Source organism: Microcaecilia unicolor, chromosome 5 (genome assembly GCF_901765095.1).
Source record: "Microcaecilia unicolor chromosome 5, aMicUni1.1, whole genome shotgun sequence".
NCBI lineage: Eukaryota > Metazoa > Chordata > Amphibia > Gymnophiona > Siphonopidae > Microcaecilia > Microcaecilia unicolor.
This window is the reverse complement of record NC_044035.1, coordinates 294098272-294118874: the sequence shown is the minus strand read 5'-3', so window position 1 is coordinate 294118874 and position 20603 is coordinate 294098272. Positions and strand designations below refer to the sequence as shown.

At 40.1% G+C, this 20603-nt stretch overlaps 1 protein-coding gene across 2 annotated transcripts in view; it reads left to right on the top strand.

Moving 5' to 3' along the window:
• Window positions 1-20603, top strand: part of CCT8 (chaperonin containing TCP1 subunit 8) — a 74057-nt gene that overhangs the window by 31999 nt on the left and 21455 nt on the right. For both annotated transcript variants that reach the window (XM_030204289.1, XM_030204288.1), the window contains exons 8-11: window positions 5669-5847; window positions 12153-12219; window positions 12370-12457; window positions 12555-12670. In XM_030204289.1, the coding sequence (XP_030060149.1) occupies window positions 5669-5847; window positions 12153-12219; window positions 12370-12457; window positions 12555-12670 (450 nt within the window). The remainder of the gene's footprint in view (window positions 1-5668; window positions 5848-12152; window positions 12220-12369; window positions 12458-12554; window positions 12671-20603) is intronic.

Genomic DNA, 20603 nt, shown 5'->3' with positions numbered 1-20603 from the left:
TATTACGTCTCAATCTGTTCTCCAAGGTGTCTGTCCGTTCAGAATCTGTTGTTGGGCCTGCAACAAGGAATTGTTTTTATCTTCCAGGTCTACGGTCTTTTGGAGTTGCGCATTTAGTTCTAAATCAAATTCATCCAATCTTTTGTGAGCCTCTTCAGTTCTGTCAAAGATTTGCTGCAGTGTTTTGTCCAGTGCCACTTCCACCGTAGCGGTGACCTCCGCTATTATGTCTGAAGACCAGGTGGAGATAATGGAAGGACTCGGAGGCGAGTGCGGAGCCGCAAACTTGCTCTCCTGAGCACAATGCCTATTCCGGTCTTTCGCTTTCAATGATCTAGCTTCCATCACACACCGAAAAGTACACCAGAATAGCGGGTGGCGTCCCACAAGCAGGAAGTAAGATAAATTCTCAATTTTGGCGATACAAATAGTAGATTATCGGCGAGAGAAGTCTGGGCACTGAGGAGCTACGCTTTTCAGCTACCGCTATCTCTCATCCCGTCACGTGACCCCTCAACCAAACATTTTTTTATATGTCTCCTGTAGGGCATAAGCTGGTAATATTAGTTATTTCATTCTTATTGCAAGGAGAGATTTTTTTCTCCTCTGTGCTCTCTTCCGTTCCAGTTTAGATGCAGGGTTTCTTAACATAATAGCATAGTAAATGACTGCAGATAAAGACCTAAACAGTCCACCCAGTCTTCCCTACCTTCTTCTCTCTTTATCAGAATACATTTTCTGAGTACTGAGTATTCCTGGCACCCTTACACTTCTTTACCACATTTCCAGTGCTTTCACCTTTCTAATTGCAATATTTTCTTATTCTCCTAGTCCCACCTTTTTTGGGCACTTTTGTAACATTCCAATTGTTCTGGACTGGTCTGATATGAACACTAAGGAAGAAAAAAATTGTCTTATCTGATAAATATCTTTCCCTTTAGTCCTACCAGACCAGTCCAGGAAACCCAACCTTCTTGAATTTCTTTGAGCTTTTTCTTTTTGCACAGATTGCATAGCTTCTGTGTTCAAGCTTCTTCAGTCAGTTACATATCGCACACCTCCTGACTCAGTGAAAGAACTGTGTCAGTAGAGCACATGCCTACAGTGTTGGTAGGAATTGCTAATTTATGACACTTCATATTGTCTGTTCACTGTTTGATTATCTCAGCATGAGCACCATTGCTTAGCTATATAAAATACTGACCATTCTATGGCTGTATGGTTAGTCAGCCTGACACAGCAATTGGAATTCAGAGGGGACCTGTAGCAGTATTTGCCTTTCTTGTAAAGCAAAGGATCACCACCTTATTTATTATTAGATTTTGCTCACACCTTTTTCAGTAGTAGCTCTTAGTATACATACTGGAAGAAATGTTGGTTTGACAAATGTTGAGGTGTTGGGCCACATGGCATCTACAGTGCATGTAAAGCCTATGGCATGTCTAAATTTGAGATGAGCCCAAGGGAACATAACCACACAGTGGACTATGGAAGTCTTTAGGATGTAGTATCTTTCATCGGCCCTCTGCTGAACCCACTGTCTTGGTGGACGAATCATTCCTATCTGATAAGTACATAAGTATTGCCACACTGGGACAGACCAAAGGTCTATCAAGCCCAGCGTCCTGTTTCCAACAGTGGCCAATCCAGGTCACAAATACCTGACAAGATCCAGTTCAATACATTTTATGCTGCTTATCCCCAGAAATAAGCAGTTGATTTTCCCCAAGTCAATTTAATAATGGTCTATGGACTTTTCCTTTATGAAGCTGTGCAGACCTTTTTTAATCCCCGCTAAGCCGCTTTTACCACATTCTCTTGCAGCGAATTCCAGAGTTTAATTACACGTTGAGTGAAGAAAACATTTCTCCGATTAGTTTTTAATTTACTACTTTGTAGCTTTATCGCATGCCCCCCTAGCCCTAGTATTTTTGGGAAGAGTAAACTAATGATTTATGTCTACCCGTTCCACTCCACTCATTATTTTATAGACTTCTATCATATCTCCCCTCAGCTGTCTTTTCTCCAAGCTGAAGAGCCCTAGCCACTTCAGCCTTTCCTCATAAGGAAGTCGATCCATCCCCTTTATCATTTTCGTCGCCCTTCTCTGTACCTTTTCTAATTCCACTATATCTTTTTTGAGATGTGGTGACCAGAATTGAACAATATTTCAGGTGTGGTCGTACCATGGACCGATACAAAGGCATTATAATGTCCTCCCTTTTGTTTTCCATTCCTTTCCTAATAATACCTAACATTCTATTTGCTTTCTTAGCTGCCGCAGCAAACTGACCAGAGGGTTTCAGAGTATCATCGATGACGACGATGAGATCCCTTTCTTGGTTAGTGACTCCTAACGTAAACCTTGCATTACTTAGCTATAGTTTAGGTTCCTCTTTCCCACATGCATCACTCTGCACTGGCTCACATTAAACATCATCTGCTATTTAGATGCCCAGTAAGGTCCTCTTGTAATTTTTCACAATCCTCTTGTGATTTAACAACTTTGAATAACTATGTGTCGTCAGCAAATTTAATTACCTCACTAGTAACGCCCATCTCTAGATCATTTATAAATATGTTAAAAAGCAGCGGTCTCAGCACAGACCCCTGGGGAACCTTAGTATCTACCTTCTCCATTGAGAATACTGACCATTTAACTCTCTGTTCTATCATTTAACCAGTTTTTAATCCACAATAGGACACTACCTTCTATCCCATGACTCTCCAATTTCTTCTGGAGTCTTTCATGAGGTAATTTGTCAAATGCCTTTTGAAAATCCAGATACACAGTATCAACTGGCTCACCTTTATCCACGTTTGTTCACCCCTTCAAAGAAGTGTAATAGATTGGTGAGACAAGATTTCCCTTCACTAAATCTATTTTAGCTTTGTCTCATTAATCCGTGCTTTTGAATATGTTCTGTAATTTTGTTCTTTATAATATTCTGTACCATTTTGCTCAGCACCGACGTCAGGCTCACCAGTCTACAATTTCCTGGATCCCCTCTTAAACCTTTTTTAAATATCAGCGTTAGATTGGCCACCCTCCAGTCTTCCAGTACCACGCTCGATTTTAAAGATAAATTACATATTACTAACAATAGTTCAGCAAGTTCATTTTTCAATTCGTTCAGTACTCTGGGATGAATACCGTCTGGTCCAAGAGATTTGCTTTCAAATGTCCCTTCAAATTTCACAAATTCATGTGATACTCATGACAGATGCTGTCCAAACTGGGTTGGGGAGCTCATGTAGATGAATTTCAGACCAAGGGTGTGTGGTTCACTCAGGAACAGTTTCATAAGATAAATATTCTGGAGTTAAGGGCAATACAGAATTCTCTAAAGGTTTTCAGAGGTTGGTTATCCAAGAAATTATTTTAATTTAAATGTGTGAACAAGAAGGGAGAAAAAGGATTATATGTCTTCTGTTGGGAGGCTGCCAGAAGTGGAACTGCTCCATTTTTCATGGTATGTCCCTCAGGGCCATATGTCTGGCAAACATGGTCAACATTGTGATGGACAATCTGAGTTAAGTCCTGTTTCCCTCACTAGTGGACCTTGGAGGAGGATGTCACTCACAAGACTTTTCTAGAGTAGGGCACCCCCTCGATAGATTTTTTTTTTTTTTCCCCACTATTCAGCAGGAAGGCTCCTCTGGTTCTGTACCAGAATAGGGACACCAAGTAAACTAGCCTGAAATGCTTTCTTTCATTGAGGAGAGGATCTTCTAATAGCAAGAACTCTTCTGAAGCTCAAACAGAAGTAAGGAGCCATGATTCGTTTGGCCCTATATGCCAAGGCAAGTCTGGGTCCATCTTTAGTTACAACTCTCCTTCAGATGAGAGTGTTTTCCAACATAAATCATGCAGGATTGGAGAATACTGTTGCATCTCAGCATCATGTCTGTGGATTAGTGTTTCTCAGGTCGTCTTGGCTTCCAGAAGCGATTCTGCTAGGAGATCATTTGGTTTTAAATGAAAGATAAAGTGACCCTAGATCCCTTTTCTTGTCCCACACAAAATCTGCTTCAATACCTTCTACATCTCCAAGTCCAGTCTCTAAACCAGGCCCATCAGGGCACACCTTAGTGCGATTGGTACTTAAGTAGAAAGTAAATCCATCTCTTCAGCCTTTAGCTGTTTACTTTATATGGGGCTTGCTTCTGTTCTGTTGAAGCCTTCCATCAAGCCACTTGCAGCTTCATGGGACCTTGGTGTTTTTCTTATCCAACTGATGAAATCCCCATTTGAGACACTTGATACCTGTCGGCTGAAGTACCTGACCAGGAAGGTCTTGCTTTTGATGATGGTAACTTGCAGAGGGAGTGAGTTGCAGGCTGTAGTAACTGATCCACAGTACACACAAGTTTTTTTCAATAATAGAGGGGTTCCGCGTAACCCATCTGAAATTTCTTCCTAAAGTTGTCTGAATTCCGTTTTAACCAGTCAGTAGTCCTACCAACATTTACCAGAGAATCATGTTTTTAATAAATATAAATTACTTGGAGCAGATTGGTTTGAATCATATTTAACAGGAAGGCTGTTTAAGGCCTAATGACAGGATGCCAATGAAGACCAAAAAGGTGCCTATTTTATAAAGACAGTATAGGCACATAATATGTGCTTGCAGAATGAGCCCCAGTAGTCCACAAAAATTTTCATGTGGTCTGAATCAGGTGTACATGTATGTGTATGCTACATACATGTTTTAGAAAATGTGTATGTATATCATGGACTAGACTCCCCCACCCTTAAGGAATGCCTTCATGCAGATCATGTAAAAATAGGCATATGGTGGTGGACTTTGGTCCTGAGGAACTGAATTCAATTCCCACTTCAGGCACAGGCAGCTCCTTGTGACTCTGGGCAAGTCACTTAACCCTCCATTGCCCCATGTAAGCTGCATTGAGCCTGCCATGAGTGGGAAAGCACGGGGTACAAATGTAACAAAAAAAAAAAGTAGGCATATGTTTTCTGTGTGTATACATCTAATGTGTGTATGAGGTCACATAGTATTATAAGTGGCCTTTTCCATGTGTAAAACAGGCTTTATGGGTAGAAATGTCTTTATAAATTATCTCTTTTGTGTGCCAAAAGAATCCAATTTTATCTTTAAATTTATATAAACTTTATCTTCCACCGGTGATACAAGACTTAAGGTAAATACCTATGCATTTTCAAATTATATTCATTTCAACTCATAGTAGTCTAGTCCTCTCTAAATAAACAGTCTCAACCAGTGCCCTGAAACAGTTCTTGTTAGGCTTCACCAAAGTTCAAACCCAAGAATGTGAGCCTTATGGATCTCTAGATTGCAGAGGCCTTTTACTGTTCTGCCAGCGATTTATGTAGGATTTACAGATTAGGTATGACAAAACAGATTTTGGTGATTGTTGGGTATTCATTTAATAGCTTGAGATTAATTCAACAATTCTACTCATAGTTTAAAAAAACAAAACAGGATATGGCTAGGTTAGTGATTCTCAGCCCAGTCCTCTGGATGCACCTAGCCAGTCAAGTTTTCAGGATACCCACAGTGAATACATACATGAGAGACATTTGCATACAGTGGAGATAAGGGATGCAAATTTATCTCATGCATATTCATTGTGGAGTGTTTTGAGATACGAAAGACGTTCTTATGAGTGTTTCTTTTTTTCACAGGGTACCGTACTTATAAAAAGTGCTGAAGAGCTAATGAATTTCAGCAAAGGAGAAGAAAATCTGATGGAGCTCCAAGTGAAGGCTATTGCAAATACTGGTGCAAATATAGTTGTAACAGGTGGCAAAGTAGCAGACATGGCTCTTCACTATGCCAACAAATGCAATCTCATGGTAGTAAGGTAATACAAAGCTGTAAAACTGTATAGATTATATCTTGCATAGGAATTATACAACACTTTGTGATAACATTTAGGGACAATATTTAAACTGTTTGCTTCACTGCAAACCATGGGTACTTTTAAAAGTCTGCCCAGTAGGGTTGCCAGGGAAATTAACATGCACTGCATAGCAGTACTGCTAGGAAATCCTACTTGGCAGACTGGATGGACCTGTCCAGATCTTTTGTGTTGTGGCCGTCAACCAGCAGATGTGTGGAGACAGAGATTCTAGGATTTTGTGTTCTACCCATTAGCGTACCATGCAGCCTGAGGTCTTCAGTATGCTTGTCTCCAGCAGATGATGACTTTGCAGCTCCTGGTCTAATCTCTGAGGGAACTTCTTGGTCCAGTTGGAGAACTGGTAACTAGTTGAATGAAGAGGTGCTTCATGCTCTTTTTAATTTGAGAGAGAGAGAAGTTGGAATTTTTTTTCTGGAGCCAGGGACATCTCAGAGGAGTCTTGAGAGTTTCTCCCCCTCTTTTCTGTGTGCCCCCCCCCCCCCAACTTTACGGTTTCCATAGAAGAAAGAGAAGTTAAAACTAGAGTAAAGTAATTTCTCTCCAATATTTGCTTTTTGGCAAAAGAAGGATTTGTTAGTACTGAGAGTCTCTCTTCCTGGAGGATGGAGAGGATTTTCCCTATTTACTTGTGCCCAGGGGAGCTCATGTTAATGGTGGTATTCTGTGATTTTCGGGCAGCATTTTCAGTGCTGACACCAGCCGCTACACAGGCCTCAGTTTTTATTTATTTATTTATTACATTTGTACCCTGCGCTTTCCCACATACAGCAGGTTCAATGCGGCTTACATAGTAAATAAAATTATAAAGTAATTATATGGAGAATATTACAACCTGATATAAACATAGTAGTAGTAAGGTTTAGGAATATGTGAATTGAACATGGAAAAGTAAATGAGGCAAGATAGACAAAAGGAAAGAGATTGTGGGAGGGGTATGGTGTAGGGAAGAAGGAGACGAGAATACTGGGGATGAGTATAAGGAGTTGGGAGACATGGTTTAGGATATAGTCATCTTCAGAACAGGAATTAAGTGGGTGGGCTATAATGTTAAGTTGGGATGTTAGGGGGGGGCGTGTCAAGATGGCGGATTGACTGGAGGTTGCCTCTCTAGCTCCTGAATTTTTCCGTGGTGCAACGCATTTTTCTTGCTTTACTATTTTCTTTTTTGTTTCAAATGCCGCACACTAAGCGGAAAGGAGCGGTCAAGAGCATACCGGCAGTGGCTTCGGAGGCCGCTCTGTGTCAGACGACACTCGACAGGTATGCCACCAGCACTCCACGACTTGCCGGCTCGAGTATTCCCGTGGTGAGAGACGTAGGTGGAACGCCGTTCTCACAGGGAAGCACAACAACATTGTCCTCGCCGGAATTAAATCCTCCGCCTTGCCCAGCCGGTCTCAGAAGTGAGCTGGAAGTCCCGGAAGTGTCCGAAGTTGGCATGAGGGGAACTCTTTCTGCCGGAGCTCACACTGAAACGTTGGGGAAAATTATTAACATCGAGCAGCAAGCTCACGAGGCGATAACCTTAGAATCTATCTGGGCTGCGATACAAACACTTACAACAACAGTTGCACCAATCTTGAGTAAATTAGACTTATTGACTACTGCCTTTGAGACATTTAAGAAAGATTCGAAAAAGGCGAATACAGCCGTCCAAACGGATATCTCTAACCTAAAAGTAAAAACAGATATGCTTATTAAAGACAAATTAATGATACACCGAAAGATCGAACAATTTGAAAACTATAATAGGCGTTTAAATCTACGCCTTTTGAACTTTCCAAGAGCTTTAGAATTAACAGCGGCTGCAATGTTTAAGATATTTGACTGAAGTGCTTCAATATTCCCCAGACCTGATTCCTCCTTTTAGCAAAGTATATTACCTTCCTGATTTAAAGCGTGGAGAAAAATTGAAAGAATCTGATGGTCTACAAAATCTGACTGATTTTCTTGAACAGACTGATACTATAGCTCTAGAAAGGAAAACTTTATTAGTTTCAATGGTGTTTGAACAAGACTTGAACTCCTTAATGAAAATATTCTTCAGAAATTCAACAAAAATGTTTCTTGGTGACAGAATTTGGATCTACCCTGATGTGGTGAGAACCACTCAGGATAGACGTAAAGCCTTCTTGACACTTAGAGAGGAGACACGAAGTTTGAGGGCTAAATTTCTTCTTTCATATCCCTGTAAATGTTTAGTAAATTACCTTGATAAGAAATATGTGTTCTTTGAACCAGTGCAACTGAAAGAATTTTTGCAAATGAAAAAAGTTACCAGTTAGTATTCTGAGAAGTAAGAACTTGGATTTATTATGTTTAATTCGTGGATATCCAGGCCTTCTTTGTTATTCCATTTCTTCTTTAAAATATATACCACCGATGTTTCTTAACGCCCCCATTCCTGTTTGAATTAGGTGGTCTAAGAAAGAGTTATATATCTTCATGTTGATTTCTTTAAATATGACTTACTCTGAATTTCTGTTGCAAGATGTAAATGCTTGTATTTAAATTGTGAAATTTAAAATAAATAATAAAAAAAAAAAAGTTGCGATGTTAGGGTAAGCTTGCTTGAAGAGATGTGTCTTTAACATTTTTCTGAAGGGTAGATAATCGTTAATTGTTCAGATGGATCTTGGTAAAGCGTTCCAAAGCTGACTGCCCAGAAATGAAAAACTGGATGCATAGGAGGTTTTGTATTTAATTCCTTTGCAAGTGGGAAGGTGTAAATTAAGGGTAAGTACATGAGGACATTGATCTGTTTCTGGTTGGGAGGTCGATCAAGTCGTTCATGTAGCTAGGGGATTCTCTGTTTTTGATCTTATGAATCATTGTATGGACTTTGAAGTTTATTCTTTCTCTGACGGGGAGCCAATGAAGCTTCTCTCAAAGAGGTGATGCGCTTTCAAATCTTGATTTGCCAAAAATAAGTCTGGCTGCCGTGTTCTGGGCAATCTGAAGTTTTTTCAGGATTTGGGTCTTACATCCTAAGAAAACACAGTTACAATAGTCTATGTGGATAATAACTGTGGATTGTACCAAGTTCTGGAAAGTAACCAAGGGAAGATATGATTTCACTCGTTTGAGTATCCACATCATATTGAACATTTTTTTCATGATGGATTTAGCGTGGATATCGAAAGATAAATGGCTATCGTTACTCCAAGAATTTTTAGATTGTCGGAAATTGAGAGTTTAACGTCTGGAGCACTGAGAGTAGTCAGGGGGAGTGGAGAGTATTGAGGAGAAAGGACTAGGCACTGTGTTTTCTCTTTGTTTTGTTTAATTTCATCTTAAAAGCGTTAGCCCAAGAGGTTAGGGTGGTCATACCAGTAGTTATTTTATCGGAGATTTCTGATAAATTGGATTTGAAGGGGATAAATATGGTGACATCGTCAGCATAGATGAAGGGATTAAGGCCATGTTTGGTCAATAGCTTTTACCCCTGGACATGCCCAAAATGCATGGAACAATGTATGTGGGGTTTGATTGCATTTAACGCAACTCGCTCCTTGCGGGAGGCCTATATGTGACAACTGTTGCCCTGACATATAGGCAGCCTTTCATCTGACGTAAGAGTTGCAATTCCCCTCAGCATAGTTCCCACTTCCCAGCCCACCAGGGGTCTCCCTGCTTCTTGTTCCCATCTGCCTTTGATAGCCTCATAATTTTTTGTTGGAGGTCCTCGACTGACCAGTGCTTTGTGGAGTGCCGAAACTGACAGCCGTGTTGCTTCCATTTCTTGAAAAAAATCTATCACTCTCTGCCCCAAACCCTGTCTCAGCATAGATTGATCTATAGCAGATACATAATGTTTAATTTGGACATAAGCGAACCGATTCCCCCAGGAGACTCCTACCCATCCTTGCAATTCTTTTGCTAAGTAATGAGAAAATTGCTAAGATCCGAATCAAATTATCTATTATACCAACCATGAACTATTCTTTGGCTGTTTGGATCCATCTCCTGAGGAATATCCAGCTGACAGAATTTGGTCTAACTTCACTACACTCACTGAAGAATCCATCACCCAAGCCATCAATAAATTTGCTTGATACATGCCCCAATAACTTAATAAGACTTTCCCCTCAACGCTTCATAACAGACCTCACAAAACATCTAAACCACATGTTACAACATGCTCTCTTCCCTAAAGATAAAGGAAATATATTACTCACACCAATACCGAAGGACATAAAGAAAAAAGTAAATGGTATAAGCAATTACCACCCAGTAGCATTCCTTTAGCAGTCAAACTAATGGAAGGAATGGTAACTAAGCAGCTTACCAATTTATTTAAATACATTTATGATTTTACATGAATCACAATCAGGATTTCGATCCAATCACAGTACAGAAACTGTACTGATCACTCTACTAACCAAATTTAAATAAGCAATAGCACAGGGAGATAGCATACTTCTGCAGTTTGACATGTCCAGTGCTTTTGACTTGGTTAATCACGAAATACTGCTTAATATCCTAGAATACTTTGGAATAACAAGAAATGTACTTAACTGGATCAAAGGTTTCTTAACAACTAGAACATACCAAGTGATATCAAACTCGATAATATCATCACCTTGGAAATCAGAATGTGGAGTCCCTCAAGGATCTCCACTTTCACCGTCCCTTTTCAATTTAATGATGACGCCATTAGCCAAAACATTAGCTAACCAAGGCCTTAATCCTTTCATTTATGCAGATGATGTAACGATTTATATTTATTTTTATTTATTTTTGTTACATTTGTACCCCGCGCTTTCCCACTCATGGCAGGCTCAATGCGGCGGGCAGTAGAGGGTTAAGTGACTTGCCCAGAGTCACAAGGAGCTGCCTGTGCCGGGAATCGAACTCAGTTCCTCAGTTCCCCAAGACCAAAGTCCACCACCCTAACCACTAGGCCACTCCTCCATTTAACATCACGTAACAGATATTACTAAAGCAATAAACGACAGTTTCCATATAATGAACTCATGGGCGGATGCTTTTAAATTAAAACTCAATGCTGAGAAAACACGTCTCATTCTTTCATCACAACACAATAAGTACAAACCCATTAAGTTAAACATCCCTAGCTGTACTCTCCCTGTCTCAGAAACTTTAAACATTTTAGGGGTTACAGTTGATCACAACCTTACATTAGAGAACCATGCAAAAATCACAACAAAGAAAATGTTTCATTCCATGTGGAAACTCAAAAAAATTAAGCCTTTCTTCCCAAGAGAAGCGTTCTGCTGACTAGTGCAATCATTGATATTATGCCAGCTAGACTACTGCTCCAGGATATATGTTAGTCATCATCGACCTGCCAACCAGGAATTCTACCAGCTTATCACAAACTTTCCTGAATCTCCACTACCCAAGCTGTAAGGGACTGAAATATAAATTAACATATGCATCCAGTTTCTCCTACATATGCACGCAAATTTGGAATACATTACCAAAATCCATAAAAATAACACACGACACAGTGACCTTCCGTAAACTTTTGAAAACTTATTTATTTAAGAAAGCATACAATAGCAACTTATCCTAAATGCAGATTAACAAAACACAACTATACATGAATTTTCTATATCTCAATTGTTTTTGCTAATTATCTTGATTTCCAGTCTAATGATCCTAATTGTTCAAGCTATTTTTGTCATGAATGAAGTTTAACCTATTACCTTCAGTTCTTATCATAGGACGAACTTTCCTCCTGTAACCTAACTTAATCTGTCCCTCTACCTCAACTATGTATTTCTCCTTTCCGGAACTGGTAATCACCACTAAGCCTGCAAATAGGTGGGAAAATGTGGGATACAAATGTTATAAATAAATGCTTCTCTAGAGTTAGGTTATATAGGTACTGTTGTATCTTCTGGGTTTTTGAGATTTAGATATACAAATGTTATGACATAGGAGACTAACTACAAATGTAGTTTGTCAAAATCATAGCCATGCTGAGCTGCTTTTTGTACACAGTTCATTAACTTTCACATTATCTGAAAACATTGATTTTTCTGTGATGGTGTACTATTCAGTTGAGTGGCTTTATTTATTTGATTTGAATTGTCAGTATGTGTTCAGTTGTCCCTTTTCCACATTTAGCTTGTAAGTTGTTTGGTCTGTAAGTTTATTAATCTACTCTGATACATATTCTGTTGAAATATAATCTTGAGTAGGATCTCTGAGAAGTTGTATATATAATCTGATGGACCTGAATGTTATATCAGTTGTAACTGATTTTTTGTTTTTAGGTTGAATTCAAAGTGGGATCTTAGGAGGCTGTGCAAAACAGTTGGTGGAACAGCCCTTCCCAGGATGGTGTGTAATAATAATTATTATTTTATTTATATTTACTTTTTTTATATTTTTTTTTTATTTAAAGCTGAACTCTTACATAGTGAATACAAATTCTAGTTTTGCTCTGGGTTATCATTCTTTACAAACTTTTTTTTTTTCATTCTCTCCCAGACTGTACCCACACCAGAAGAAATGGGTCACTGTGACAGTGTTTTCTTATCAGAAGTTGGTGATACACAAGTAGTTGTTTTCAAACATGGTAAGTTTTCTGTAGCACATAGAATAGAAGATGAAGATGTCATAGTAAAATAGTGCTTATTTAGTAGTTTATGATCATTTTTTGTAATCTGTTTCAGAGAAGGAAGACTGTGCCATTTCCACCATAGTAGTCCGTGGTTCCACAGATAACCTCATGGATGATGTTGAAAGGGCCGTGGATGATGGTGTTAATACATTTAAAGTTCTCACAAGAGTGAGTACAGTTTTTTATTTACAGCATTTATAACCCGCCCAATCTAAATATCCTTGGCTGCTAACAGATAAAACATACATAATCGGTTTAAATAGTCTTATATGTGTTTTTACAAGATCTGGGGGAATATGTCTCTATTGACAAAATACAGGATAGAAGTATATGCTGTTCTTTAGCACCCCTGTCTCTTCATATGTATGTGCGAGATGGAAATAGTCTATTTATCAGCGATTATGTTCAGAGAACAGTTTGAGCACTGATGTCCCAACCTGTTCCAGACAGAAGGCGTTGAAGGCCATTCTGACTAATGAGCCCCCCTCCATTTATTATAAAAATGCAGTTTCTGAGCTCACTAGTTAGTGTCAGAATTGTTGGGAGTAATATGTCATTTTACTGATTTGCCATAGCTGTATTCAAGTGAATGACTTGTTGAGCCAGGCAGAATGAGGTGCTGGAGGATGTCTGTACAGTGGGTAGTAGAAGTTTTCCAGATTCTGAGAGACAGCTTGAGAACTGCTTTTATACTTCTGGATATTAAGAAATTTCAGATGAAATTTTAGAGTTAGTACACATTTGAAAAGCAGAAATAGAAGCAACGTTAACACAGAGATGGCAGCATGATTTCTTGTTTCTGTTGGAGCTAGAGGGGGAAATTGGATATAAATCTGTACTTATTGCAGGTCTAATTATAAAATCCTACCTCCTGAAGTGTACGAGAGATGGCTGCTCGGAAGAGGCTTGAAAAATTCAAGTATATTGCCGATGCGAGAGTTTGTAGTTCATGAGCCCTGCAGAAATATCGGCGATCTGGAGCAAAATGGTGGAGGCAGACACAGATTGAGAGATGGACCATGTGGAGAGAGCGGAGAACGATGGTTAGCTTACAAAGAGTGATGTCTCCTGATGATTCAAAGAATTGAAGGCGGCTATGTTGGCGGTCCGAAAGAACATTGTTTGGTGTCTCGGAACATTGGGTAGAAGTGAGAGATTACTACTACTACTACTATTTAGCATTTCTATAGCGCTACAAGGCATACGCAGCGCTGCACAAACATAGAAGAAAGACAGTCCCTGCTCAAAGAGCTTACAATCTAATAGACAAAAAATAAATAAGTAAGCAAATCAAATCAATTAATGTGAACCGGAAGGAAGAGAGGAGGGTAGGTGGAGGCGAGTGGTTACAAGTGGTTACGAGTCAAAAGCAATGTTAAAGAGGTGGGCTTTCAGTCTAGATTTAAAGGTGGCCAAGGATGGGGCAAGACGTAGGGGCTCAGGAAGTTTATTCCAAGTGTAGGGTGCAGCGAGACAGAAGGCGCGAAGTCTGGAGTTGGCAGTAGTGGAGAAGGGAACAGATAAGAAGGATTTATCCATGGAGCGGAGTGCACGGGAAGGGGTGTAGGGAAGGACGAGTGTGGAGAGATACTGGGGAGCAGCAGAGTGAATACATTTATAGGTTAGTAGAAGAAGTTTGGACAGGATGCGAAAACGGATAGGGAGCCAGTGAAGGGTCTTGAGGAGAGGGGTAGTATGAGTAAAGCGACCCTGGCGGAAGATGAGACGGGCTGCAGAGTTTTGAACCGACTGGAGAGGGGAGAGGTGACTAAGTGGGAGGCCAGCAAGAAGCAGATTGCAGTAGTCTAAACGAGAGGTGACAAGGGTGTGGATGAGGGTTTTGGTAGAGTGCTCGGAAAGAAAGGGGCGGATTTTACGGATGTTGTAAAGAAAGAAACGACAGGTCTTGGCGGTCTGCTGGATATGAGCAGAGAAGGAGAGAGAAGAGTCAAAGATGACCCCAAGGTTTCAAGCTGAGGAGACAGGGAGAATGAGAGAGCCATCAACAGAAATAGAAAATGGGGGGAGTGGGGAGGTGGGTTTGGGGGGGAAAATGAGAAGCTCGGTTTTGGTCATATTTAATTTTAGGTGGCATTGAGACATCCAGGCAGCAATGTCAGACAAGCACGCTGAAACTTTGGTTTGGATGCAAGGTGAGATATCAGGGGTAGAAAGGTAGATTTGGGAGTCATCAGCATAGAGATGGTAGGAAAAGCCATGGGATGAGATTAATGAACCAAGGGAAGAAGTGTAGATAGAAAAGAGGAGGGGACCAAGAACAGAACCCTGAGGTACGCCGACAGGCAGAGGGATAGAAGTAGAAGAGGATCCACCAGAGTGAACACTAAAGGTGCGGAGGGAGAGGCAGGAAGAGAACCAGGAAAGGACAGAGCCCTGGAATCCAAGTGAGGACAGGGTATCGAGAAGTATGCTGTGATCGACAGTGTCAAAAGCAGCGGAAAGATCAAGAAGAATGAGGATGGAATATTGACCTCTGGATTTAGCCAGTAATAGGTCATTGGAGACTTTAGTAAGCGCAGTTTCGGTTGAGTGGAGAGGGCGAAAACCAGATTGTAATGGGTCAAGAATAGCATGTGAGGAGAGAAAATCAAGGCAGCGGCGGTGAACAGCACGCTCAAGTAATTTGGAGAGAAAAGGAAGGAGGGAGATGGGTCGGTAATTAGAGGGACAAGTAGGGTCAAATGAAGGCTTCTTAAGGAGAGGTGTGACCACAGCATGTTTAAAGGCAGCAGAGACAGTCGCTGTGGAAAGTGAGAGGTTGAGAATGTGACAGATAAAAGGAATAAGAGTAGGAGAGATGGCATTAAGAAGGTGGGGTGGGAATGGGATCAGAGGAACAGGTGGTACATTTTGAGGAAGAAAGGAGAAGTGTAGTTTCCTCAATAGTAACTTCAGGAAAGGAGGAAAGGGAATGAGGGGAAGGAGAGAGAGGGGAACGGACTAGTGGAGGGAGAGCTGGTGAGGTAGAGAAAGCAAGGTTTATCTTTTGAACCTTGTTGTGAAAGAATTCAGCAAGGGTCTGAGGAGATAATGAAGGGGGAGTTGGGGGAGGGGGCACCTTGAGGAGAGAGTTCAATGTGGTGAAGAGAAGTCGAGGATTAGAGCCAAGAGAGCCAAGATATCGGAAGCCGCCTAGAGCAAAATGAAGTGAAGGTGGAAGGCTTGGATGCTGAACTCCAAATGGAGAAGAAAAGCAAGGACTGATCTTCAGGCGGCACCGGAAGACCTGGAAAATAGGTCTAGATGCTGCAACCTGCGTTTCAAAGGCATCCCAGAAGAGGATAAATACAAAGACTGCGCCTAGGTAGTACAGGAGCTCTGTACCTTTTATTTTGACTTCAGGAGAGTGAACAGTAGCAGGCGAGTCTGGGGCAGTTACTGTTAAACTTGATAGGGCTCACAGAAGTATGGGGCCTCAGCAGGACTCTATTCCTCGGGACATAATAGCATATTTTCATGATTATTCTGTGAAGGAAACTGTGTGGAGAAAAGCCGTGAAATTTGGTGATATTAAATGGGACAACTGCAAAGTTTTGGTATTTCATGATCTGGCCAAAGCTACACTTCAAAGAAGGAGAGACATGCACAAAGTATTTACAGCAGGCTGGGCTGCGTTATCGGTGACTATCCTTTTGGACAGTTACTGACAGCGGGTGGCCACACACGCAAAGTGCAGAATATGGTGGTGTTTTGGAAAGCTTTATCTGAATTGGGTTGCTCTGATTTACTGGTGCAGGTTGCCGAAGGAGACACAACTCCAGTACGTACCAAACAGAAATCCACCTGGCAGAAAGTTTGATCAGGCCAAGGATATTGTACATCTGTGCAGCCATCTGAGACGGCGACAATCACGGGAACTTCGGCCTGCTTTTGATTGACTTTCCTTCTAATATTCTTCAGTTCTTTACTAAAGGAATTCTATGAGTGAGAGTGTATGCAGTCTTATTATGGTGTGGAGAAAGTTTTTCTTCACTCATTGTGTAATTAAACTCTGGAATTCGTTGCCAGAGAATGTGGTAAAGGCTGTTAGCTTAGCGGGGTTTGAAAAAGGTTTGGGTGGATTCCTAAAGGAAAAGTCCATAGACCATTATTAAAATGGACTTGGAAATTCCACTGCTTATTTCTGGGATAAGCAGCATAAAATGTTTTGCACTTTTGGGATCTTGCCAGGTATTTGTGACCTGGATTGGCCACTATTGGAAATAGGATGCTGGGCTTGATGGACCTTTGGTCTGTCCCAGTATGGCAATACTTATGTACTTACTAGTAAAAAAAAAAGGCCCGTTTCTCAAACCAATGAAACGGGCGCTAGCAAGCTTATTATCTAATGGCGATTATGTTTTTAAGGGAACTGTTAGGAAGAATGTGCTGTGATGATAAAGAATAATTGGAAGGGCGTATAATGAGTAATATGGTCCAGGGGTATGACGTGGGTTTTTTTTTATTTTTTTTAAATCTTTGTGTTTTGTTTTAATTTTTATTTATAGTATATTTCCAAAAAGCTAAAGAGCACACAGAAATTTAAAAATTAGAAATATAATGCTTGTTACATTTGCAAGATTTCTTTATAAACAATATTTTTAGTGAAAACTTTGTTATATTAAGGGAAAAGCTTTCCTTGTTCAGGACCATCTATGACTTTTACAATTGCATCAGAAGAGTTTTGAACTCTTGAAAATGCTACATACAGTTGCCCATGTGTAAACACTGCTTTTGGGAGGAAAATGCCAACTTATTCAAATGTTTGTCCTTGTGACTTAATTGTCATTGCAAAAGCTAATTTTACAGGAAATTGTTTTTGATGTAATGTAAATGGGAGGTCAGTGTTAGATGGTGTTAGTTCAATACGTGGGATAAAAACAGTACTCCCTGCAGTTGACCCAGTGATTACTTGACTAATAATGAGGTTAGTTTTCAAGTCTTTCACTGTTAAGCGAGTTCCGTTACATAAACCTCGCTTGGTATTTAAATTCCTGAGTAGGATAATTATGGCTCCAATTTTTAAATGCAGTTTAAGGCAAGGCATGCCAGTTGGAGTTTGTTCATGAAGGAATTCTACAGGATATAACTGATGTTCCTCATCATTGGAGTCCAAACTTAAATAAGTAATTGTCTCACCTTCTAAAATATTTAGAACAGCCTCATTTATCTTGTCAACATGTGCATTTTTTGGGCAAACAATAGCCTTTTTAGCAAAGTTGTAAACAGTATCTGCGGTAATTCTCTAAAAACGGCATTAACTATATCGCCATCACAAATGTGCTGCTGTGGGATTTCGATAATATCTTTGAAATCGTCTGGACCTGGAAGATTTCCGTCTGCTAAAGTAATAAGCCAGTTGTTGTAATCTGGGTCTACAGAGCGGACATTGTTGTTTAATTTTAGTATTTCAATTTTTTTCCATAGTTTATTTAACTTAATGCTGGCTTCAATAATGTGAGCTTGATCACCGTGTGGCACCACTGGTAGAGTTTGTCGAAAATCTCCACCAAGGAAAAGAACTTTCCCTCCAAATGGTTTCTGATTGTTCATGATGTCTTTGAGGATTCTGTCTACAGCAGTAAGTGCCATACTGGGTGCCATAGTTGACTCATCCCAAGTAAGGATTTTAGCATCTCTAATGATGGAAGCATCATTTGATGTTAATCTGATACTTGATGTTGACGTTTCCAGTAGAGGAACAGGTAACTTAAACTGTGAATGATAAGTTCATCCTCCTGGAAGGAGATTTGCAGCAATTCCTGTAGAAGCAACAGGTAGTGCAATTCCTTCATCTCCTTGGATGGAGCTCAGGATTGTATTATACGTATACGTTTTTCCACTTCTAGCAGGACCGTCTAGGAAGAAGCACGTGTGGGTTATGTTTTTTGTATTGCAGGCAGAATGTATAGTATGAGATGCTTCCCTTTGCTCATTATTTAGTTTTTCTACCATTTGTTCAGCTTTCTGCTTTTCATCTCCAACATTGAAGGCAAGATTAGGATCTTCTATTCTGTGGATGTCTGTTGGTAAACCAAAGTTTTCAAGTTTTTTGCCATGTATAGTCAGAACGGCTTGGATTTTCTGAAGGCACAATTGTTCACAAATTGAGCAATCACCTTTGCAACCATGGATGTGTTGAAAATCTTGTGTCATATTAAGTTTGTATTTTTGGAAATTTTGGAAAGCATTTGATGGTACGGCAAAAACACAAATGTATGCAAAAAGGTGTCTAATTTGCTGTGGCATGCTGCATGTGATTGCATCATCTAAGGTGTTCTCTCACAGAGCTTCATCGTCAGTGAGCCCCATTTTCTTGGCTGCATCTTGAAATGTGTTATAAAGAACACATGCAACTGTTTTTAAGTCTTCAAAGGACTTAGCCCCTGGTTTGTGTAGTAGAATTAGCCTTAAACAGTAACACTCAGGGTCTGCTGAAAAATGAACTGCATACATTCTCCCAATTGTTGTCATGTCCTGCTTTTCTACGTTTCCATTTTCGTTCTCTTTTGTCGAAAGTATAGTACATAGGAATATCTACATACAAAATGGTCTTTGGGGGATTGTCTTCTGCATTAAGTTTAAACCATGCTGTTATTTTTTTATATTTTGTTACATTTGTACCCTGCGCTTTCCCACTCATGGCAGGCTCAATGCGGCTTACATGGGGCAATGGAGGGTTAAGTGACTTGCCCAGAGTCACAAGGAGCTGCCTGTGCCTGAAGTGGGAATCAAATTCAGTTCCTCAGTTCCCCAGGACCAAAGTCCACCACCCTAACCACTAGGCCTCGTTCTGGCTCTTTGTACTACAGCCTCAACTTCGTTAGTGTGAAAAACAATGCTTTGTTGATCCGGTAAGTGTACTTCCAGTTTGTGGATAGTATTTGGTGATGCATTTCAAATCCGTTTAATCGCCATTGAGCTTCAGGAGCACTAACATATCAAGAGTCAGTAAACGTTTTAATTTCATCATGTTGTGAAGTTTGGTGCTCTGTGATAACCACATTGGCACAATCGTGCCCTTTATAGACATATTTAAAGAGGTACTTGACACTTTTAATAGATGCACATACTTCCACTTTTATATGGGAATTGTACTTTAAAAGTAAGAGTTATAAGGGACTACCCAACTGTTGTTAATGAATTTTCCATTTAAGAGTGTACCAACACCGTTATCTCTTCTGCGGTATTTGGGATATCCGTCACAGTTCTCAATAGTATCATTTTGGAATGATTTTGGAAACTGTTTAGAGCACTTCTCATAAAGCATGTAGGGATAATTTAAGTTATGGTCACTGCATGGGCCATGTATCATATGTTTAGCAACTGTTGCATGGAGATGTGGAAAGTTGTTTATTTCAGGAATTTCAGCACATACGATTTTGTCAATTATTTCCTTTCTTTTCGGCTTGTGTTCCTCGTTCATGATAATATATGAGCATGAGGTAAACCATGCTTTTGAAATTCAATTACGTTAATTTTTGCAAGAGGGACACTAAGTATATCTTTTTTGCATATATCGTGTCGTAACTCTTTTAGTTTTAAATGAAACACCCCTGCCAAAAAGTCAGGTCAAAACTCTGGTTCCTGACCTTTTTTTAGATTTTAAGTAATTTCTTCCCATCTTGGGTTGCAGGTCATAGTAATGACCAGATCTGGCTTGCCATATTTGCAAACTATTGCCATTGCATTCTGAAAATTTTGATGCATATTTCTTGGGCTGCCAGCAAATGATGATGGTAAAATAAATGCCTGGCCAGGTGTAAATCCTCCATTTGCAGCTTCACTTGCAAAGTGGTCCATTAACCCAGAGTGTTTGCCTCTGTTTTAATATATGCATCCATAAAATATTGTTGCGTTAGTTTTCCTGCACTAGGAAAAGGATTGAATTTGTCTCTTATTCCCAAACGGTACCCATAGTACTGCATTTGCATAACTCTTTGTCTTAGGTTGTTTGATTTGCGATGGAGGCGCATTATACATTTTGGTTGTTTAGATAAGGGAATATGTATCCCCCAGCTCTGATCTCCATATGTAACATAGTAACATAGTAGATGACGGCAGAAAAAGGCCTGCACGGTCCATCCAGTCTGCCCAACAA